The 23,907-nt window shown below is 40.5% G+C and overlaps 1 protein-coding gene across 4 annotated transcripts in view; it reads left to right on the plus strand.

Annotated features, from left to right (window-relative positions):
• The first annotated feature begins 413 nt into the window (after window positions 1-413).
• The window catches only part of slco4a1 (solute carrier organic anion transporter family, member 4A1), a 29,951-nt gene continuing 6,457 nt past the window's right edge, over window positions 414-23,907 (plus strand). Inside the window, exons 1-12 of one of the 4 annotated variants that reach the window (XM_023841182.2) lie at window positions 414-573; window positions 13,720-14,688; window positions 16,214-16,304; window positions 17,268-17,389; window positions 17,569-17,680; window positions 19,150-19,304; window positions 19,413-19,662; window positions 20,924-21,086; window positions 21,323-21,495; window positions 21,832-21,896; window positions 22,117-22,265; window positions 22,562-22,711. In XM_023841182.2, the coding sequence (XP_023696950.1) occupies window positions 13,890-14,688; window positions 16,214-16,304; window positions 17,268-17,389; window positions 17,569-17,680; window positions 19,150-19,304; window positions 19,413-19,662; window positions 20,924-21,086; window positions 21,323-21,495; window positions 21,832-21,896; window positions 22,117-22,265; window positions 22,562-22,711 (2,229 nt within the window). In that variant the 5' untranslated portion in view covers window positions 414-573; window positions 13,720-13,889. Of the gene's footprint in view, window positions 574-635; window positions 904-9,774; window positions 9,977-13,719; window positions 14,689-16,213; window positions 16,305-17,267; window positions 17,390-17,568; window positions 17,681-19,149; window positions 19,305-19,412; window positions 19,663-20,923; window positions 21,087-21,322; window positions 21,496-21,831; window positions 21,897-22,116; window positions 22,266-22,561; window positions 22,901-23,907 lie in introns of those variants that run through there. The other 3 variants (XM_023841179.2, XM_023841181.2, XM_023841180.2) reach the window with 3 other exon arrangements.

The following is a 23,907-nucleotide window of genomic DNA, read 5'->3' on the forward strand; positions in this document are numbered from 1 at the left end:
AGTGTTTTTTTTCCATATACTTGAGACTGCATGTTTAACTACCTTAAAAGGCAAACAAAAATGTTTTGTGTGTGTGAAACAGGAGTGTGATGTTATTCCCTCATTTACCTTCCCTATGCTATATTAAAACTGAAACCACAAAAGATCTTATCAAAGTAAATGTGAAAAATTGCAAAAATGTCACTAAACCATAAACCAGAGTTTTTCAACCTTCAGTGTGCTATGACCCCAGTTAGTACCACAATTTCAAAAGGCCTTATACAGTGGCCAACACATTTTTTTACATAGACAGCAGTATTGCCGCTTATAGATGATACTCAAAGTACAAAAGCAGACGAGTCACGTGATATCACATCTATTGGTTCAAATACTATAGCGCCATCGAGGCACGCCTTTTCATTGGATGAGGAAGTGAGTGGTACACAGCGATATGAGTCTGTTGGCAGTATTGTCTGTGGAATGAATGGGGTGTAACGGACGGAAGATCTTTATTAAGCATATATATTATTTTTTACGAATTCTGAACTAAAACGATGATACGATGACGATAAAGAGACCCGTGCGCAACATCTTGTAAGTAGCAGAGCCACGCTTTAAGTTTCCACTGATGTGAAATCACGCGGTGCAGGAGATACAAGGGAGCAGCTCCAGCGATGCTCGTGCGCTGTCGTACCAAAGTGGGAGTGCTGAAGCACGAGACGCTTTTAGTGTTAGGTGCATGCACCGGGGAAATAAAAAATGCTAAATATTTAGGTTATATAAATGGAATATCTATGTTGAGCTCTGTCAGTAGACACCAGGAAACCATTCAGGATTGACACCTAACTAAAACATGTTTTTTTTTTAACGATTCTACGTGTCATTCGTTGAAGAGTCGCGTTTTCCGGAATTAAGACTATTGAGGTAAAGCTAACAACAATATTAATGGTGATTTTGAGGATCGTAATATTTCATGTAATATTCACTATTGCTTTTAATTCTTCACTGGAATCAGAGATTGACTCTGCGTGTACATATCAGCGGATACAGCTAAAATGGTTATGAGACTGATGATGTTCTGTTCGTTTACTGCGAGCGAGATCTAGCGTTTATACTGTATGTGCTGCTTCTATGTCGAATGAAATCCGGTGGCCTGTGTTACACCTAAGCAAAGGAGAAAGCGAAATTTTGTGGATAAAGAAATTAAAGGTGTTTTGGGCTATGTGTTGTACCTTCTGGCTCGTGGTTATTACCGGTTAAACACCTGTACCAAACTGTCCTCGTTCCAAATCGATGAATCGATGTTCCAATATTAAGGGCCTACAGAAGCGCTCTGCGCCTCATACTCAGGTATCTGCGGGTATTTCTTGTAACAGAATTATATACTATTGCCTTCGTGAATATGGAATGGTGTCCTCGGTTTCTTTAACAAACGCCACCTAAAGGACAAAAGGACACGTCACTGACATTAAGTTAACTAAATGATAAATGGGTGTCAAATTTTCTAGTGGGAAAAAACTGTTGAGCAGTGTTTGGTCCTTTCAAAGTATCTGGATCAGTCCGTGCTTTGCATGGGTTCATTCCTTTTTTGCAACAAAAGTATTATCTGAAATTATCTGGAAGCCCACCTTATTTTTAACAGCCATTGTTTCTTGTGTATAAATGGCAATGATCCATGTGAACAGTTAATCCATGCTCATTAATTCCACCCTATGCCCATTGAGATGATTTAATATAGCCATATTGGGTTCACCTGCTTTGTGTCCTCTGCTCCCTGGAATGGGCACCAGGCTGAATAATGGGCAGATGGATGGTTGTATAAATGGATGGATTTTTCTGTAGTTGTCAAGCAATAGTTATATGACAATATTTGTATTATGTCTTAGTAATGAGTTAATTAATTATGTAGATATGCCCAGGGGCCTGTATCATGTGTCAAGTGAATAGCCAAAAATTATTAGTACACTATGAAAAAATGGTCAAAAGTGGAAATTAAATTGAGGATATTGAAGAACAAACTTTAGAAACTGTCAGAAATGTTACAATTATTTGTGTGCTATTTAAAGAATTAAGATTTCTTTTCTACAAACATATTCTGGAATCATATTCAAATTATGTAATTTATTGCCTTCAAATAATTATTTGTACACCTGGCCATTCGTATAGGTGACAATGGGAGGAGTTCTCAGTCAGTAAAGATCATTTAACACAACATAAAACAGCAGATGTTCCAAATAGGCAGGTAATTGGGTGCCCTTTGTTTCTAGAAGTACTGTAGCCTTAGTGGTCATTCTCCACTCAAGTGTTTCCCAACATGGCTAAAACTGCTGAAATACCCAATGTATTGAGAGAAAGAATCATAAAATTTCACAGTCGGGGTCTACCGTCTTTCTGTTCAAAAAATTGCCACCAGACTTGATATGAGGCTCACTACTGTGCACTACATCATTCAGAAATTTAAGAAGATTGGTGAAATCTTTACTTTGGAGGGAAGATGGAGAAAAAGAAAGACCAGTCCAAGGATAGATAGGTACATCGATGAGCTTCCCATGAAAAACCAACAGTTGATTGCTACACAAATAGCAAAGCAAGTCAAGGAGGCTACTGGAATTTAGGTTTGCACGCAAACAATAAAGAGCAGGCTGAACGAATGTGGGCTGCATGGCAGGGTTCCTCATAAGAAGCCATTTATAAGTAAAAAGAACAAACTGAAACATCTGAAATTTGCCAAAGAACATGTTGAGAAATCAATCTGGAAATCAGTTGTATGGTCAGAGAGCATGGCACAACTCAAAGGAGGAGTGCCTAAATCCAACCTTCAAGCATGGTGGTGGGAGAGTGTTGGTTTGGGGTTGCATGGCAGCTTGCAGTGTCAGCTATTTGCATTTTATTGAAGACATCATGGATTCTGAGATCCTGTCTACCCAGATGATCCCATCTGCTGCTAAATTGCTGGGACGTCACTACATTTTCCATCAAGATAACGACCCCAAGTACACAAAAACATATGAAAGCCTTTTCTCGCAAAGAAGAAGGTGAAAGTGCTTGAGTGGCCCCCACAAAGTCCGGAATTTGAAAGACATGCTCCACCGCACATCAGAGAGCCTTGATTTAGCCGTTTGCAACACCCTTGCTGAAACCATGCCCAAGAGGCTGTGTGCTGTTATTGCTGCCAAAGGAGGGCCTACCAAATACTGAGCAGGACTTCGAGAAAACTCCAATAGCCAGGTGTACAAATAATTGTTTGAAGGCAATAAATAATTTGAAAACATTTCCAGAATATGTTTTGAATAAAAGTTTTTCTTGTTTCTTTACATAACTAACACATAATTGTAACATTTAAGAACATTTTTTAAATTTGTTGTTCAATATCCTCGAAGTGTACAAATAATCTTTGGCTACACTGCAGATAACTTGTCTGATTTGAAGTAGTCTGGGCTAAATGTAAGTGAAGATAAAATCCATTTAAACTGGGGTAACTTAAATCAGTCATCTGGCTAAACAATAAATCCTGCATTGTGATACAGACCCCAGATGCATAGTTATTGTGTAGGAGTTATCATGGTTACCTGTTGAATTGCATTATCCTGAGGTTAGGGCTGCAACCCGTCCCTTATAATATGGGATTGTCCTATTATTAGAAAATGAAATTCTGTGTCGATCCTGTATAATAAAGGATGAGAGGCAACCCTACCTGAGGCTGCACTGTACATAGTACCACAGGAGACACCACTGATCACCAAACAGCTCTTAAACAGAGCTGCCTGCTGGGAATGTAGAAGTAACTTTGTGTTCCCCAGATCATTTTGTCATTAAGCTTTATTGTTTTATGGGCCAGGGTATTCCAACAAACTCTAAGCCTGTATTTTGTGTAGGGGGCAAAGGTCAGGAGAGAGATCTACCCCTGAAAATAAAACAAGCTGTTGTATTTTGTGTCATTTAGATCAGGGGTGGGCAATCTTATCAGCAGAAGGCTTGTGTGTATGCAGGTTTTTGGGATAACCTTTATGTCAGTTGTTCAAACCCAGGTGTGATGACTCTCAGCCAATCAGTCCTCTAATTAGGGAGTTGCAGCAAAAACCTCCATACACCAAGGCCATTTCTGCAGTAGATAAGATTTCCCACCTCTGATTTTAGATGGATCTGGTAGCATGTGCAGAGAGTCCAGCCAGGAGAGTTTGTCGTTCAACAGTGATGTAGTTCTTGTTCAGTAACAGGAAGGCTCTCAACTGTTATAGGGTCCTTACTGTCTGTCTGTCTCACTCACACACTTACAGATGCATGCGAAGGTCAGTTTACTCACCACTGTACTTTATGCTAACTTCTTTAAAGCTGGACACTGCAGATTCTAACCACACAGATCTGAGGTCTGGATGTATAACGTCTGAAACAAATTTTTTTTGGCTCGTCTTAAATAAATTTATATTTATAAATAAATTAGATTTATTCTGCAAGTTGAATGGAGAGCTGTGTCTATTGACCTTTAGTGACTACCGAATGAAACAGTTGATTATGTGTTTTATAGCACCCAGGCGTACTTGATATGTGTGCCTTGTCAAAAGGGATTGCTTTTTACATTTATTGGTTTATATAATTATAGCATAAACACTGTAGTGCTGTGGAGCTACCCGTGCAGATGGTAAAGATGAGTATCCACTTTTGCCTATGAGTTAATATGTATGCTTCAGGAAGATCATTCTGAAAGTCCAACAACTAAAAATCAGGTCTTGTAGAGCCGCGCAGTATGACCAAAAAATTGCAGCGCGGTATTTTTCAAAGTTGTATCGGTTTCATGGTATACAATGGTATATATTTTTTTTTAAGTATGACTGGGCGTTTACCACATTTTACAGGACACATTTTTGTTTTACATTTTTGCATTGTTCCCACATTAACTATATTATTTTATTAGCCATTGCACCTATCCGCTACCTTAATGATAACATACGGCTAATGTGTTTGTTGGCTAACTGCTTATAGATAAGCGGCTAATATTAAGGTGTGCTCCGGCCAAGTTAGCATTTTTGATAAGTGTTTAATAGTTCAGTGTTATTGACCTCGCGAAATTTCTCATAAAGACCGGGATGTTGGTCTTTAAGATGCTTCGCCAGGTTTGACGTGCTACTTGACTTCGTCGCCACAACTTTGTAGCACTGTTTCAGTGTTTGCATAGAGGCTTATCCACATCCTTAGCCTTTACATGCTCATCTGCAAAATACTTCCAAACGGCACTTTTGCATTTTTTTTTTTTACTGAAGCAGCTTGCGAAGTGCCTTCAATTGCAGCATATGCGATGTTCGGCCAACTTGGTACGTGTGTTAACCAGCGGGAATGTGTTCAGTGGCTATTGAGAGGAGGGGAGGGGCTGCGCGAGTGTGTGCATGCATGCACACCTGTGCTGTAGTGGTGTTGTGTGAAGTGTGGCGAATGAGGTGAAAACCGCACTGTTTGTATCAATAATGGTGAAAATGAGTATCTAATCAGATACTAATTTTTAATATCGATTAGTATCTGAGAATCAATTTTTGACAACCCCAGTGTCTCATTATTTTCAACTCCAGCGTCAGCTATATCTTTTGTTTAAGAACATAAGAAATTTACAAATGAGAGGGGGCCTTTCGGCCCATCAAGCTCGTTTGGGGAGAACTTAACTAATAGCTCAGAGTTGTTAAAATCTTATCTAGCTCTGATTTAAAGGAACCCATGTATCGTTGATCCAATGACTCCATACCTTTACTAACCATAAGAGCATTATACACATTATACCAGAGCAGGCGGCTTGTTTTCTTATTTCTGTTTGTATGCCTATCACACTTCAGCTTTTTTGTGTAATTGCTCCTATTAATTGCAGCAGGAAAAAAAGAAGTTATCCTTTTTAATTTAGGGTATTTAACACTACTCCACTTTCCCTTGGGTCACAATACGATATCGTGGGAGTAGGAGTAGTCAAGCCAAAGTCTCTCATTGTTGTGACAACTGTACTGCCGCATAAAGTACAGTTAAATTTGTGGTACGGAACCTGTTTATCGGTTCTGCCTGTTCTAACAAATCCCATCATTCTCAGACCTAACCAACTTGCCTTAAACGCAGAAGAAGGTTGAATACAGAAGACGCATATTAAAAAGGTATAAAGAAAGGTTGATCAGCTTCAGGAGATGGAAAAAATAATGTTGTATCCCTGTGCAGGCATTCTTAGGTTTAGTTTTGTTTAGTCTGTCATGAACTTTATGCATTAAACTGACTATTTTCAGTTCATAACTTTTTTTCTCTTGTCACACTTAATATACACAACCATTTTAACAGGAAGGAGTTGCTGTGCGTGTTACTTTTAAAAACTTAGACGTACCTAATATATGGAACACTATTTTTAGTTTGTTAGACGAACTGCCGCCATATATGGTCCTATAGCACTTTGAGTTTGCACCTTTAGTACAGTGTATTTCAGAAGAATGGTATAATTAAAAATTGCATTTGCTGTAGAGATTATTTTTATATTACAGATTTAACTGTAAGAGCCCAGTATGCCTGTCTGACAGCATCAAGTGTGTGAAACTGGATGTGTTTCAGTTAAGCCATTTTGTAATGCAGACTTTAGTTATTGTGTGGTAACCCAAAAAGGCTGAAAACAAAGCAAGCATTCTGGCTAGATGAACAGGTACAGTGGCAGGATGACCCGCTCATTTGGTAACAAATGATATGAAAGGATTAAAAAGACGGCACATTATGTGGCAGCGTTCGCCTGGCTTCTCAGAAGCCTGTATCTGCTGATTCCTGTAGTGCTAAAGTGGGCCGGCAGGTATACAGACTTGACCTACTTACTATGGTAAGTCTCTGAGGGCTCTTGTTCATTGTGCTCTTGTAAAAGGTGTTTAACCTGACCAGAAATGAAGTTTACTTAAATTTTAGTATGTGTAGCTAATGGGGGAAAATGAAGTAGATGATATTTTTCTCTATTTGCAAAAATAAATATATAGAATCGAACAGCTGTCAATGTCTGTAAGACATTATACCTTAGAAATCAAGATCTCTAAACACAGGAACCCTTGAGAGTAGCAGTAATTGTAAAGATGAGTCAGCTATGTAGCCGCAGAGTACAGCCTTATTTTGTGGTCTTCATTGTCACGGCACTCCTATGTTATTGTATGATAATGTAGTGCTGACTGACAAGTCATTGCATACAAAACAGACTATACAGTTGAGTTTTTAATTTACATTTCATTTTTTAATATATTTTCAGCATCTCTCACCTCCTCAGGAAGGCTGTTCCAGTGGCATGGCGCATAATGAGAAAAAGTTGTATCACCAAATGTATTAGCTTTGCTTTGTCGAACAGCTATGGGAGCATGATAAGTTCTGTGCTAGGGGATGGGTCAGCCATGTGTAGTATCAGAGACATGCAGTACCTGAGCACCTGGTTTCGACTGACTGATTATAAGTATCTTCTTTTTAAGATCCTAGGCTCCCCTTTTTCAATCATCCGACAATCACTAACTTGGTAAACTGCAACCCGCTCAAATTATTAATACAGTAACTCAGAAAGAGCAGTGAAAGATAAGGAAGTAAAGCAGAGATACTAATTGTATCAACAATACAGTCCATCACACGACCTGCAAAGTTGTCAATGGCAAGCAGTTCAAAGACGCATTCAAAGTGGGGACTGCAGTTGAACGAGGTTGTCTACTGTCCCCTTTTCTGTTCTTGCTTATGATTGGTTTATGAAGTCATTCAAGTTGCAAAATGAGGAACAGAATCCAATGGACACCTTGGACATGGCTTGATGATCAGGGGCCTATGTCATGAAGCAGGATTTCTTGCTTAGACTGATAACGAGTTGGATTACAGGTAGTCTGGGCTAAATGTAAGTGAATGAAGATAATGCTCATTTAAGCTGGGCTACCTTAAATCCGACAAGTTATCCGGTTAAACAAGAAATTCTGCTTCATTACTGAGGCCCCAGGACTATTGTTCCATATTGTCAACAGATGGTTGAGAAGACAAATGATGTACCAGCTGCCTCGCACAAGTTGGCCTCGGTGTTAATAGAGGAAAAAACTACAGTCCTTGACAAGCAGAACAGTACAAATACCAGCTGCAATGTGGGAGTATCAAATTGGGAGAATCTCTGGTGAGCCTCCCTGGTTTTAGGCTGGCTTGTTACAAATGTCAGTGACATTCCTGGACTCAAAATTCTCGATATGGCCCTGACCAGCTGACAAGCAAAACTGCCCCGATACTAGTTGGAGGGAAAAGTACAGGTCTGTTGAAGGCATTAAGGAACAGTTTTTTATTTGACACCTTCAAGCCCGTTGTGGTGAGTTGGCACCGTAGCGCTAACCCACCCTGAAGTGCCTGAAAAAACAATATAGAATAAACTTTTTAGGTAAGACTAAATCTAGCCAAATTCCCACTCTGCAAACATGCATGGGCATTCTAGCACTTCAAAAGCACCTGTTTGCTGAAGGAAAAACATGTAATTCCAGAGTAGACAGCTGTTTTTAGAATATACACTGTTTCTTGTGGATTTTAACTTCCTGAAGTCTTATTGTGATGACAATAAATAGAAAATTGAAAGAGAAATGGTGCCAGATTTTTATAGATCACAGGCCTAGTTTGTTCTCAGCATCCTGAGTAAATCCCTTACAAAACAAACACAAGCAGGGCCCTCCGTCTAGAGCACACTTCAAACGCATATTTCCGGAACAGTCTTGCCACACCCGCTTTTGCTAAATGGCGAGCCTTCTGATATAAAAAGTGCGATTCTCACCATTGTAAAAAGCCTTTCTATTAATACGCAGGAAGAACTAATAAAGGGAGGGGAAACACATAAATAGTCCTTTTCCTCTGTTGCCCCAGATTTTGTATTTTGTTAAATATTTGCGGCAAATGCAAATTATTAATAGTACTTTTCAATGGTACTGTACCACGATTTTCCATAAGCGCATTGACCCCTGAGTTTTGGTGGGTGGGAAAAGTTGGTCGGTAAAGCTTCCAGCTGTTATTTTCGTTGGCGTGGCAGTTATTCTATGAAAATGAAGAACTGTCCATATTGTCTTGCCCTTCTTCATTAAGTTTGTGTCTGTGTGGGAAGTGGGGGGGTTCAAACTCCTGAATTTAAGTGGCACAGTGGCAGCATGCTCCATTTTCACTCTGTTTCATACCTTGTCATTACAATTAATCCAGGTCGTTTCCTACCCAGACTGACTATTACACAATCAATACCTGAGTAACTTTTTATGTTTATGAATGAAGCAACATTCTGCTTGGGTTATGTTCTGCTGTGTGACCCATGCCTACTGGGATAGGCTCCCAATCATTGTAACCTGAGATTTGAGGGTGGTTACTACATATGGATTGACCATGGAGGTTCGCATGATATAAAGCTGAACATTAAAAAAGCCGTCTCTCATAAAGAAAAGCATTCTGGGAAAAGGTTAACTATTGTATTTGCATTAGATATGCCTGAAATGAAATGTCTTCCATGGTACACCCACTGGAGTGAGAAACACAACAGTTTGTTTAATCTGATGATATATTTGTACAGTATATACTGCTGACAGTTGTCACACTAGCAGTTTGTTCTTGGGAAAGTGAGGAATGGTGAGCGGGTTTTGAAGTACTCAGCTTCTCTTGTGTTCTTTTTATTCTACCCCATCTGGAGCTGTTCTGAGGCAAAGTGTTTATTATTCTTGGTGTGTGGATTGAGAACCAACATCTGAACTGCTACAAGTGATTATTTTTTTTCCTTCCCTCTTCCTGGCTCTGCTAAGTTTGGGTGGATGATTCCTCCCTGAGTAATGAGGTCATTGAAAAAGATCTTCTGGATAAGTAGTGTGAGTTTCTCAGTGCTAATGTGATCAGAGAGCAGGACCTATTATTTCATACCTGGATCACAAACTGTGACCTGCCCACTTATCAGATAATGACTCCAGCCTTCAGGCTTGTGGTCAGCGTGTACTTTTGTCTTTGGGTGATCAGCTAAGTACAAGGAACGACACAGGTGAGTTTGTTGAATGGACTAGGCTATGGATAGGTCTATATTTTAGTGGATTTTGTAGGATTGATGATTGTCATAGACTAACTTAGTCAGTGGTGCTTGAGCAGGCTGTTTTTTTTTTAATGTTGAGTAAAGTGAAGGAAGGTGCTTATAATAAATCAGGCAAAATTTCAGTCAGTTAATTTTGGATTTTCTTTTAAATACTTTCCACTCATTATAGTTTGATTAGTTTTACAGTTTTTATAGTTTGATTAATTTTACTTTATGTAATAGTTTATCAATTCTATTTCAAAAGTCTAAACTTTGTACAGTTTTGTTGTGTGTAATTGACCTGTCAACCTTTTTGTAACTTTAAAAAAAAATAATATTAACTTTGGTAATCCATTGACTAGGTTTTAGTTCTGGAAAAAGCATATATCAGAATCAGGTTTAATCGGTCAAGTATGTTCACACGTAGAAGGATTTTTGTCTCTAGTTATCTCTGCTTACATTTGTGCAGTAGGTACAGATAAATAATAAAATGGATAAATGTTAAATATTAAATATTGCTTGATTAATTTAAGATTATTAGCAGTGTTTTTTATTCTTTGTGTAAATTTCTTCTTTAACTGTATATGTGTGTCTCCTGTTCATTCTGGAGCTCGGCAGTAATTCAGTTTCACTGCACATACAGTATTCACTGCAATTTCAAAGCATTTCACTGTATGTTGTAGCAGCTATAACTACATGTGGCAAATAAAGAATCTACATCTACATAGTACCGAGTGTAACAAATAAAACTTTGAAACTTAAATGTTTACAATAGTGAACAAATTTATACGTGGAATTTAACTTTGCCATGGCCATTTGAGTGAAATTATCTCATTGACATTTTCATGTATTCAGAATCGAATGCAGCCAAAGCCTTACTTGCTGGAATAATCATTTTCATTATTCTATGATAATGACTTAGGGAAGTTAACTAAGCATGTTCTGTATTTTTAAACTGTATGTTCATGGGAAGGGAGTGTTGTGTTTATCTTTTCAGTTTTGCTTTTGTTGTTTGTTTAAAGCTCTTCTGTGTAACCTTTCTGAATAGATTGACTGTATAGACCTTGTTAGGTGATGTAATGGGGTTGATGATGTATCTGTATCAGATATGCAGCTGATTAATGAGTGCGGTGCTGATTTCCTCATGTAAGTACCATTTAATTGGATAACTGTAAACTGTGTAAGACTCACTTGACAAAATGTAGTGTATAATGAGTACTCGGTATGATGGTATGATCAAGGCATGCACCAGGTCTATGACTCACAGCAAAGGCTATGTGACTCAGCAGACTAGGCCTCTGTGCTTGTGATCAGAAGGTCACAAGTTTGAGCCCTGCTGTGATCTCCAAGCTTGCTCTTATTTGTATATGTCTCTGTCTTTTTGCGTGCCTCATTTTGCTCTCTATGATACACACAATTTCCTCATGGGCACTAGTAAAGTCACTATTCTATTCCTGGTGTCAGGTTGAAATGTTTCCAGAGGTGCAAATGTTTGTCTAATGCACAGCAAAAAAAGCTCTAACAATGTCTTGGAAAAAATTAAGCTAAACCCTATTCTTCCTCTATACTCTGGTGCAGCCAAGCTGGAAGATTTGGTCTGTGCTCAACTTTTTCTTGTAATAATAATTTGAAGTGGAAAGTTACTGGTGTTCACAAATAGTTATAAACTTTGATCAAATCTGGCAGACCATGTTTCTGCTGTTTGTGTAATGATATAAGTAGACAATGAGCAAGCATTACATATGAAATGAGTAGAAGAGCTGTCTTTGCTATAGGAACCTTCCAGTTGATGATAATCAGAGAAATTAAGAGGACTTGGATTCCCTTTACATGAAATGAGGAAAGGCGTTCATTCTTTCACTATGAGCTGGGTCTCTGAGCCACTTACCCCATGAATCTCAATTAACGTCCTCCAACCTCCTTCATATCTTTAATTAATGCCTTGTGCATAGTGATACTCGTGGCAGGGGACTAGTTGTGGTGCTCTTACCACCACAATCACAAAGCAGAGATTATGGAATGAATGAAATCCCATGGCAGTCACACGCTAAACTTAGTAATAACTGCACAACCCCTCTGGCACATGGCAAGCGGGGAGCATTACCGTCTGCCTTTCCAGTAGGGGTGTTCATGTGGCATACAAAACACAAACCCGGAGAGTGAAAATAAAAAAGCAGTGCCAGACGAGTGGAAGGAGCTTGGAAATTTAAGTCCCAAATTCATCCTTGAACAGCTTTCAGTTTGTGCTGCACTAGTACATTTCTACATGCCATTTTGCTGCTATTGTTTTATTTTTGCTTTAAAGATGACCTTAGGCCTCCATAATAACCAAGAATAACTGTTTGGCAGTGTTCAAGGTTATCTGTGACTAATACTGATTTTAATGCTTTGTAATTGTGTAAGAGGCCTTATTGGGCACTGTGACAGAAACCCAAAGAATTGCACAAATTATGTTCCTGCTCGTTTCTGTTCGTTCTGTATTTTTGTTCTTATCATTTACTAATTGCTTCAGAGTACAGGATGCACTGCCACTAATACACACAATTGCAAACTTTTGTGCACTTTGTCTCCTATAATACTGAAAATACTTAAGATCAGTGCAGAAGATGAAAATATGCCCGTAAGAAACACCATTCCCTTTCTGTCATATTGGATAGTTAATACTTCTTACAGACCATGTTTACTAAACCAATCAGTGCATATATACACAGTTATTAAGAATGTTATTCTGTGTTTTGTAAAGAGCATAATTCCAATAAATGTACACAATTGGTTATAGTAACAGAGTTACTGTCAGGGTGATATGTACTGTGGTGATGAGGAAAATAACGCATCAATAATTCCAGTAAATGGCGAACAACTAAACATATGTTACCATATCAAGTATTTGGGGAATTTGGGGGTGGTTACTACATACAGTAATGTACCGGGAATCCAGATAAATGGCTGGACTTGGACCCCAAGCTTTAATCATGACCATTGTATATGGGTATGTATGTTTCATAGGAAAACAAGTTAGGGATATGTAACTAGAAGCATTCCAGTGTATTTGTGCAAATGGCAATTAAAGCATCATTTCATACACATCCATGGAAACAATTGAGATCACTCCATATATATATATATATATATATATATATATATTTTAAATCTGCATTTTTAAATCCTGCTCTAATCCTGGTTCTGCTGGCAGAAGGCTACACTGTGAGGCAGGCTGCTTCCAGACTTCGAGTTTCTAAGGCAGCAGCACACAAGGAAAAGTTGAAGCAGGAGATACTGGCAATAACCAAAAACCAGCCAGGTAGAGGGCAGAAGCAGAGATGACCATCAACTTATTCAATAGTGCCTCATAAATTGGAGGACGACCTTAAGTGACCTTCAAAAAGAATGGGAAACACTAAGTGGTGTGAAGTGCACTGCTAGGACAGTTAGGACTGCTAGGATTCCTAGAAGCCCTTAAAGACCCCTAAAGCAAGGAAGAAGCCTTTCATCAATGTGAAGCAGGGAAAAACTAGGCTGGAGTTTACAGATGCATTCCCATAAACTGAGGAATAAGTGAAACTAAAAATGTTGCAGTGGTCTCTTAATTTTTTCCAAAGCTTGTGTATATAAAAATACACAAGCACAATTACATTTTTTTTTCTTTTTTTTTTTGCTTCAGTGTATTTTTCGCTAATTAAATTAAGCCACCTGTCTGTCTGTTTATTCCTTTGCAGGGTTTTTTTGCAGCTCTCCATCACAAGTGTCTCTCCTAGAGAACTATTCTACCGGGAGAACAGCATCCAACAGACAGAGGCCACCAGTATCTTATGGTGCTCAGGGATATAGAGTCAGTGACCGACCCAGGAAAATCCTCCTCCAAGAAATAGAACTTACTTTTACAGCTATGCCCAACCTGCAAAATGCCAACACTTCCTTCAGTTCCAGGCAGGAACTACTGGATCTCCATGATGGGTCAACTCCTGGCTCCCTGGATGGTCACGATACAGCAGAGATCCAGGATGTTTCCCCAGAAGGTTTCAGCCCTGATAGTTTAAGTACAGTCAACCAGAAAATTGACACTGTGTCTCTAGGAGAAGGTTTCAGGGAAGAGACAGGTGGTTCATATGGGGTCAAGTTTGTCCCTACAGATTCTGAGCATCTCTGTGGCTGGGGGGCCCTGACACCTCAGTGCATCCAAGCCTTCAACACACCCCGCTGGGTGCTCTTCTTCCTGTGCGTGGCCTCCTTCCTTCAGGGGATGATCATCAATGGCTTCATCAACACGGTGATAACGTCCATCGAACGGCGCTTTGACCTGCGCAGCTACCAGACCGGCCTGATCGCCAGCTCCTATGACATTGCCGCTTGCATTTGTCTGACCTTTGTCAGCTACTTTGGAGGTACGGGCCACAAGCCCAAGTGGCTTGGCTGGGGTGTGCTGATCATGGCCCTGGGCTCTCTGGTTTTTGCCCTGCCGCACTTCACCACCCCCACATACCAGGTTAGCATGGCGGAGCAGACCAGCCTGTGCTTGAACAACAGAACCAGTCCTTGCCATGAGAGCAGCAGCAGCTTGTCTAGCTACAGATTTGTCTTCATGCTGGGCCAGTTCCTGCATGGTGTGGGGGCCACACCGCTCTACACCTTGGGTGTTACGTACCTCGATGAGAATGTCAAATCCAGCTACGCACCAGTCTACATTGGTAAGTGGTTTTCCAGATGGGCATAGTGGATCAGATCTTCCTGATTCATCTAGTATTACACACATGCTTGCATATGGCACCAATCACTTTCACCAGTTTCAAGCTAAAATTGACAATCAGGAATAAATCATTGAAGAATAAGACAGTCAAGAAATTATTTTTTTTTGCTTCATGATCTTGTGTCACGGAAATTTCTGTAATATTGTGTTTGCCTAACTGCTAATGTTTGAGAAATTTGGTCACAGGTTGCTCTGTCTGTTAAGAACTCTGTAGTCTAGTCCCTGGACATGACTCAGACAAAGAGGAGAATGTTAAATATTGTTGTTTCTATTGTCATAATTGTCATGACTAGAGGACAGTCACTGCCAGAGATCAGTCCAAAACCAGTATATATTCATAAGCCAGCACAGGCCCTAAGAGATTAGGCCTAAATCTTTCAACAGAAGACTGAATGAGCAGAAAATACATCCTAATTATTCTACAAAGAATTACAAAAAAGCTCAGACACCACATGTGAGCTACATCTTTTATTTATTTAATTTGGATGACAAACTATTAAGTGTCTCTGGGTTACATTTGTTGTAACCTGCATTATTTAAGACGTGTAAAATAATGATCGCAGGTAATGGATTATATAGTTACTGAATAAAGGTGAGTGAGACTCAAAAAATTGTTTTCGTAGGGCTAGTTTGTTGCCGCATCTGAAAGGAGCTGTAGAAGGTTGAAGGTTATTCTAAAGGGTAGTGATGTATAAGGGAATTCCCCGTGTTTGTGAGTATTTGTGTACAGTATGTTACAGTACCTCTGTCAGGAAGTTGTGCCAGACAGACCCACTGGCCATGCTGCAACCTTTGGCATCCATGCTTTGTAGGGACACAGAACTGAAACACTTTCACCATGGGAAAGGGGACACACTAGTCAGCTGTTTTTTGTTTGGGAGCTCTGTTAAAAAAAAAGGAAACAAAGCCAGCATGTCAGTTGACAGGGTAAACACGGATCTGAGCACAGTGTAGAACCAGAAGGACCAGTCTCCAGCCATCTTAGAATAAACTTTACTGATGTTGGTTGAAGCAGTTTGCTTGTCCTTGTATAATCCAGTTGTCCCAAATGTTATAACATCTAGTTATACTACGTGTCATTATTTTAACACAGGTTAAAAATATTGAATTCTGTTGCTTCTACAAAATGACATTGTAGCTGTGGCTTACATGCATCTATGATTTACACATTGTTCTTTACAGGATACAGTTGATCCATTTAATTTCACTGCACAATAAAGCTATCCTTTTTGCTTTTTAGGCCTCTAGCAATACACCAGCCTTCTCAGCAGGGCCACCAGTCCCAGCCCAGACATCAATAACATGTCCTTGAATTGCATTTTCCTCCTAGCAGTTAAAACGCTATCAAAGACTATCAAGGAAGTTTAGCAAATGCACTTGACCTAAACAAAAACAACCCATTAGGATGCAGACAGGACAAAGCTAACAATGCCGTCAGTCCCAGCTGACTATCCTTCTCTTCCTAGGAATTTTTTACACGGCAGCCATAGTGGGACCTGCTGCTGGATACTTGCTGGGGGGAATCTTCCTTAACATGTATACGGAGATCCACCAGACGTAAGTGTTCGTCCTGCCACATCTCTAAGTCCCACTTCCTTTTATGGATCCTTGCAGGGTTGTCTCCAGTCAAACCTCTGGAAACTTCCATCTGTTCATTCAGTGGAAATTAACCACGCTGTTGTACATGTGTGGAATCCATCCACATGATTCAGTAATTCTCAGTTTTATAGGGTCCCCGGTAAACAAACTAATCCTCAGGAGACTGTCACATGGAGCATGTCAGGCGTGAAATACATTGTGAGAAATCTTGGAACTTTTTTATGATCCTGAGGAAGAAGACTAGTCCTGAGGAGCGACTCGGACAAGCTCCGGACATCCTGCCTCATTGAGCACTCCCCAGACTACATTTGGTTGTGCAGAAAGCTAACGATCGCTCTTTAAAAAAAAAAAAAGAAAAACCTAAGTGATGCCAAATGGAAAATCCATGCATGCTGATTTCTGCCCAAGACCAGCCCATTTTGTCTTTGTTCTGGGGGAACTTTGATTAATGATTGTTATTAGCCCGATAATTTTTTTACTGACATTCCAAGAAGAAAAGTAGTAGTAAATAGCATACTGAACTATTTAAGCAGTCTTTTTTTAAGCAGTCTGATTTTTTTTTCAGCCTGCCCTGCATGGTCTCTTTCTAACATCCATCGTTTGGGAAACATCCAGTGATTAGCAATAGCACCCAATTTAGCTGTGGCACCGCTCAGTCGGTTCTAAATAACAGACGATCACACTGTTAATCCGTATATTTGCTCATTTTTCTATGCAGAGCAATCTGTGTCTGTGCGTGCGTGCACACACAACTCGCTGTTTAACATTCTTAAGCTTTGTTGTAGAATTATAAACTTGTCAAGTAATTTTGTATCTGAACAACATGACTTTTTCACAGTCTCCAGATTGGCCACTCCGGGCCTAGGACAGGCTGTACAGTCTCTTTCTCACTTCACATATGTTGCCCTCTATCTTCCACAGGACTGAACTGACCCCAGAAAATCCTCTCTGGGTGGGGGCATGGTGGATTGGTTTCATCCTGGGAGGTATTGCCGCACTCGTCATCGCCCTCCCTATTCTGGGATATCCACGGCAACTGCCAGGTAATTGTCCACCCTCATCTTGCATTGTGCAGGCTTTGAAAGTCCTATTGCCATGTGACTTGCAATCTGCGGTAGTATCACTACATGAGAGATGGTGCTCATAAAAGAGCTTCTACGGGAGTTCTCTGTAGGACTGCTGCTCTTTTAATTGGTGTGTTCATTGTCGTGATGGGTACCAGGTTCTCAGCGTTATGTGGCTATGCGTGTATCGGAGGCCCATCAGATGAAGGACGGGAGCCAGGAGAGGGCGGCCGATCCACAGTTTGGGAAGACGGTGAAAGACATGCCCAGGTACAGCCGGAGGCCTTTCTGTGTCTCCTCATAATTCTCTTTCTGATGGTAGAGTAAGGGTGCTTGTCCACCGAACCGAGTACCATGCTTTTAGTACGGTACTTTCCGTACTTTCCATTGACTTCCGGTCGAGTACCAGTACCAAGTTCCAGTTCTAAAAGTGCCAAACCAGCTTGGGGTACTAATACAAATAACTATCAAACAAAAAAAAACAAATACAACAGACTTAACTGTGGCCTCTAGTCCCCACACAGCTGAGGATCTCGAACTCCGAGAGCACACAAATAGCTGGGCTCAAAAAAAAACTAACCCTTCCACCATCTTATAAACCCTTGTCCCCACCCCTCTAATTGGGAACTACTATTCCCCTCTGGTTATAGGGGTACCACCCTACCACAAGGGACAAAAGGGCAATAAATATAAATAAAGACTGCGTAGTCTCCACCGGTGCGCGCCCATCTGCTTCCACCCTTGCCGATCCTGCAAACAAAATCTTGGTAGAAAGATACCAAAACAAAAATTCATTATTGCGGTAAAATGCCACTGTCCCCTTAAGATAGTCGAAATCATAGAAAAACCAGATGTGCTGGAGCAAAACTAAATATACTAAAAATGTTTGTTTATGAAGAGTGTTTGAAAAATGTCATTTGATATTATTTACCAAATTTGATGTCGGCTAGTGTAATATACTACAGCCATTTTTCAAATTCAGTACAAAATACCATGCCTCGCGTTATGATGTCATTCCGGGCTGGTAGTGGCTCATAGACCAGTGGAAAACAAACACCTTGAAATACCATACTTTTTTTTTCTTCTTCAAATGTCTTTTTATTGATTTGAAAAATTGCAGCAGAACAATACTACAGAACAATACTACACTTTTATTTTCCCCCCCTCTTCTTTTCCCCCCTTTCCTATTTTCCCCCCTCCCCTCTCCTCCTTTTCTCCCCCTTTTATCCCTTTCTTTCCTTTGAACGTTAATACCCCAAAATAAAAACCCCAGACAGCCAAAACACAGATAAAATAAATAAATACAGAGTACAACTAAACCACGACAAACAAATACAGACATGTGCCATACTTTTTTAGAGTGATAGTATTCTTAGTCTGGTTCTACTGAACCAGCATCAGAATGTATTCACTGATGAGACTTCTAAGCACTTCTGCAAGTCGCTCTGGGTTAAGGGCGTCTGCCAAACACCTTAAATATACTTTCTTGAAATACCAAAAGCACGGTACCTGGTACGGTGGAAAAGTGCCCTATAACAGCCTTGGTCTTAAGACCTCAAAGCTTACAGAGCCTGTTTGATAAACAGCTAATTGTTCTTTCCAGATGTCAGACATTTAAACCTCAGGAAATCATTGTCTTGTTGAAGCCTTTTTTTCTGTCTCTGCCCTAAATGTTACACCGCAAGTTCAGCTGCGCAGCCTCAGTCTGAGTCAGCACCTGTCTGTCTGTGCTTGTCTAGGTCAGTAATGCTGCTGTTAAAAAACCCCACGTTCATTTTCCTCTGTTTCGCTGGAGCCACGGAGGCCACCCTCATCGCAGGCATGTCCACCTTTGGGCCCAAATTCCTGGAGTCTCAGTTCAGCCTCAGTGCGTCTGAGGCGGCGACCTGGTTTGGTAAGAGAAAGGGCTATCGGATGCATTTCCTGTCAGGCGGCACTCGCCACACGACAAACCAAAGAGTGGAAGAATGAGCGGGCCCATCTCTGTTCGCCACCTCCGCAGGCTACATGGTGGTGCCCGCAGGCGGGGGTGGCACCTTCCTGGGCGGGTACTTCGTCAAGAAGCTCGGCCTACGCTGCCGCGGCATCATCCGCTTCTGCATGCTGTGCGCCGTTGTCAGCCTGCTGGCCATATTCATCTTCCTCATGCACTGCCCCAATGTGCCCATGGCCGGTGTGACCACAGCCTACCACACCAGCCCTCTCCAATACCAGAACCAGTACCTCACCATGTTCCAGGACTCCAAAAACAGGTGGGAAATAGCACTGCTTTCAACGATGAACAGAAGACGATCCTATGACCTTGAATGAACTATAGTATGCTACTATCATTAACCTTATAAACTAGGACAATGGTGCCTAATCCTCATAGAACGATTGCTAGTAGTGGTTGCACATTTAGTAACCATTCCATTTTTTCCCAGCATTATATTAACAAATTGCGATAATAAATATTGCCCTTTTGGCCTTTTTCCTGTTCGTAAATTTCATCAATCATCACACAAGCTTCCCTCTGTCTCAGAGAGAATTGTCACTATGAACAACTACAAAGGCCCATCAGCTACAGGACAGTACAGGACAGCTGATTGCATTCTAGCAGTTACTCCATGTTATGGTCAGGGGGCTTATGTCCAATCAAGGCTTGGAGAAAATAATCCATGCTCTCATTTCCAGTAAGGTGGTTTATTTTAATGCTTTTCTCTTTACAGCTTATTCAGAATTCCAGTGCAAGATCGCTTACTGAACCCAAGAAGAGCACACCTCCCAAATTTTTAGGTTTATGGCTTCCAGTCAGCTATAGAATGGATTTTAAAATGCTGCTAATTGCCTATAAATCGCTAAATAGTCAAGGTACAAAATATATTTCTGAGATGCTTGAAGCCTACAAACCCAACAAAGCCCTTTTATCCTCTGTAACTGGTCAACTAGCAGTTCCTAAAGCTAGAAGTAAGCAGGGTGAAATGGCTTTCAGCTGCCATGCTGTCAAAAGCTGGAACCGACTACCAGAGGATGTCAGACATGATACAGCTGTAGCCATTTATAAATTTAGGCTTAAGACCTTTTTATTTCACTATGCTTCTGGCTAACTGTGTTGTAATCTTAGCTTTTTTTATGATTTTAAACACTTTTAAAGCTTTCAACTCTCCTTAATGTATTTCATTGTATTTTAACCTTCAGAGATTTAATTTTATGTCAGTGTTAAATTTTTTAACATACAGTAGTAGCCCAAATTGTGGAAACGCTTCCAATTTTTAGAAATTGCAGAACTTTATTCCAGTTGCTCCAGAAACTTATTTAATTTTCCAGTGTATGACGTTTCCAAATATTTGTTTATAAACATTATCACCAATATTCGTGTAGTAATTCTTAAAGCATAATGCCAAAAGTGTTTCCACAATTTTGGCCACTAATGTAGATATTTTTAATCTTCTGTAAAGAACTTAGAATTACTCGTGTGTGAATGGTGTCATGCAAATAATTTGCCTTGCCTTATGAAATCCCATTTTGTTGAAGGTCCCAGCTGACGGTGAACCTTACGGTGGGGTGCAATTCTGGATGTCACTGTACAGAACAGCTGTACAACCCGGTGTGTGGATCCGACGGGATCATGTACTACTCCCCCTGCCATGCTGGCTGCGCCACCATGAACAACTCACAGAGCACCACTGACCGACAGGTAAGCAGGCAGCAGTGTACAGAGATGTGTGTGTGTGTGTGTGTCTGTGTGTCTGTGTGTGTGTGTGTGTCTGTGTGTGTGTCTGTGTGTGTGTGTGTGTGTCTGTGTGTCTGTGTCTGTCTGTGTCTGTGTGTGTCTGTGTGTCCATCCCAACATGTTTGGTGCTACAGTTTGTGTAGTTCTTACCCTCATTCTCCTCTGTACTTCTCTCTTGGCCCTTCTGTCACTCTACCCAGCTGTTTTCCAGCTGCAGCTGCATAATGGGAAATACGACTATGGAGGAGGGGTTTGCCCTCACGGGAAAGTGCAGCTCCTCATGCCAGCATATGTCTGTCTTACTCGTCTTCCTCTTCATCGTCATTTTCTTCACCTTCCTCTGCAGCATCCCTGCCCTCACTGCCACCCTCAGGTACGTTTTTTTTGAGAATGTTCCTCACTATACTTTATAGCAGTCAGTGTCAGCTTAATTAAAGATATCGGGTGCAAGTCCACAGGTAACGGCAAAACGTCGGAGACGAACTGTAAAACAGCCAAAACCAAAGTCCTGTCGTTACAACACAGTTGACAGCATTGCATGGCAGGACAACATTGCCCGGAGTTCCCAGCAAAGCAGACCGAATGCTGGCCAGCCAAAGCCGTGAATTTTTAGGATACTTCCGAGAAACAAGCTGCTTTGTGAAGCTTCCCTTTGTCCCCCTAGCAAACTGATTGTGCTTCTGAAAGCCTGCCTTTGTCCCACTTGTAGGTGTGTACCAGACAGTCAGCGTTCTTTTGGATTGGGCATTCAGTGGATTGTTGTGCGGACGCTTGGTATGTTTCGCTTGTTGAATAGATCAGATTTACAAGGTTTTAAACATTGCAGATTTGGACAAGTAACTTCCAAAATAGTTACTGTATTCTCTGGCAGTGAAATAAAATAATCAAATTAAAAAACGTTGTTAAAAAGATAAATCAACAAATCAAGTTCAGTCTTAAAGTTGAGCAAAAGACAAATGATTTAACTAATGTTTTGCCCTATGCTGTGTATCAGGGGGAATCCCAGGCCCCATAGCTTTTGGATCCATGATCGACATCTCCTGTATCCTGTGGCAAGACCAGTGTGGAGAACAGGGTTCCTGCTACCTCTACCAGAACTCCGCCATGAGTAGCTACACACTTGCTGCAGGGGTCATTTATAAGGTGCTTGTCTGACTGCATTATGGCAGCTCTCTAGGTTTTTATTTACAGTATCTATGTCAGAGAGGTTATTTGACATTGCTATGTTATGATTGATAGTAGGAGTGTGTGCTTTTGATAGGAAATTTCAGCATGTTTATGGTGATGGGGAGTAATGATCGATATTCAGAGTTATACAGAGTATTATTTTGAGAATTGTTTCCCAGACAGAGTATTCAGACTATTGTCAAATGACTGTGGTTCTCTGTCAAGTTCTGGGACCCTTCAGATGTAAACTGTGGTTCTTTGCTTTCCGTCAGGTTCTAGGAACAGCTTTCTTCCTGCTGGCATGCATTCTATACCATCCCCCTCCAGAGTCCCCGCAGAGCAGCTGTGAGAGTACAGACCACGGCCTGGGGGACCCTGCCGACCTCCCCGTGAAGGAAGTTCCCAAGGAGATGATCTCCAATGTAAACGCAAAGCTCTGATGTCATTCTCTCACTGCTTGCCCACATGTTCGCTGTGTCTGCCTTGATTTGCTAGCCTCTTCATTGGGCTGGGTGTGTTCCACCACCTCATACAACCCTAAATCGTCATATTTCAACCAACACTGGTACGAAGTCAGGCACCATTTCCACTGAGACTTCCCTATGGCTCCTAGATGTAGAACACCCATTTATGGAAGCCAGTGTACAGCTGTAAAGCACATGGTTACAAGCCTCATCCCCAAAATCCAGGGGATCAACTTGGAACAGAAAGAGAATGAGATTAAGGGTGGGAAAGCGACAAATTAAAGCTAGAATAGATATTTGGTTAACTACTACATGTACATCTCATCGTATCTACTAACCTAGTGAAAATGACTGCATTGTTCATTAGAGAGGTTTTTAGGGCTTATTGATATTGATTAGTTTATTAATTTGTTATATGACTGTACATAGTTTAATTCATTTTAATATTTTCTTGAACTTCATAGGTAGGGATTTTATATAAACTTTAGTTTATATGACAAGGACTGCAAGTGGTGTAAAGAATGAAACTGAAAGTGAAACAGGTATTTTTAAATGTTCTATGTTTGTCTGTTTGCAAGGGTTATTGTGAGCTGTTAAGGTATGGGGGATATGTTTTTTTCTGGAACGCACATTTTAAAAAGAAAGTTATTTTGGAAGCTCTTCACTGGAGAACTCCACATAGGTGGGTCTAGAAAAGAATTGCCCCCTTCAAAATATTCATTTTGTTGCTTTGCAGCCTGAAAGGAAGACATACAAAAATGTTTTCCAGCTGTATTTACTCAATGAAACTTAACAGCAGTGAAAGATATCATAGCAACAGTTCAGAAAAAAATTTAATAAAAAAACAATCACTGAGATGGTTAAAGGATCACCTCCCTGTGTCAGTACTTTGTGGAACTGCCTTTTGCTTTGATTACAGCCATGAGTCTGTTGGGATACTTCTCTACCAACTTTGCACATATTGACTGCAATATTTGCCCACTCTTCTATACAGAACTGTCCAATCTCAGTCAAATTGGAAGGTGACCGATTGGTGCTTTGCAATCTTCAAGTCAATTCACAGCTTTGCCATAGGGTTTAAGTCTGGGCTCTGACTGGCCACACAAAGATATTCAAGTTTTTTCCTTTAGCCACTCTGTGGTCGACTTTGCTCT

This window comes from Paramormyrops kingsleyae, chromosome 6, assembly GCF_048594095.1.
Source record: "Paramormyrops kingsleyae isolate MSU_618 chromosome 6, PKINGS_0.4, whole genome shotgun sequence".
NCBI classification, from domain to species: Eukaryota; Metazoa; Chordata; class Actinopteri; order Osteoglossiformes; family Mormyridae; genus Paramormyrops; species Paramormyrops kingsleyae.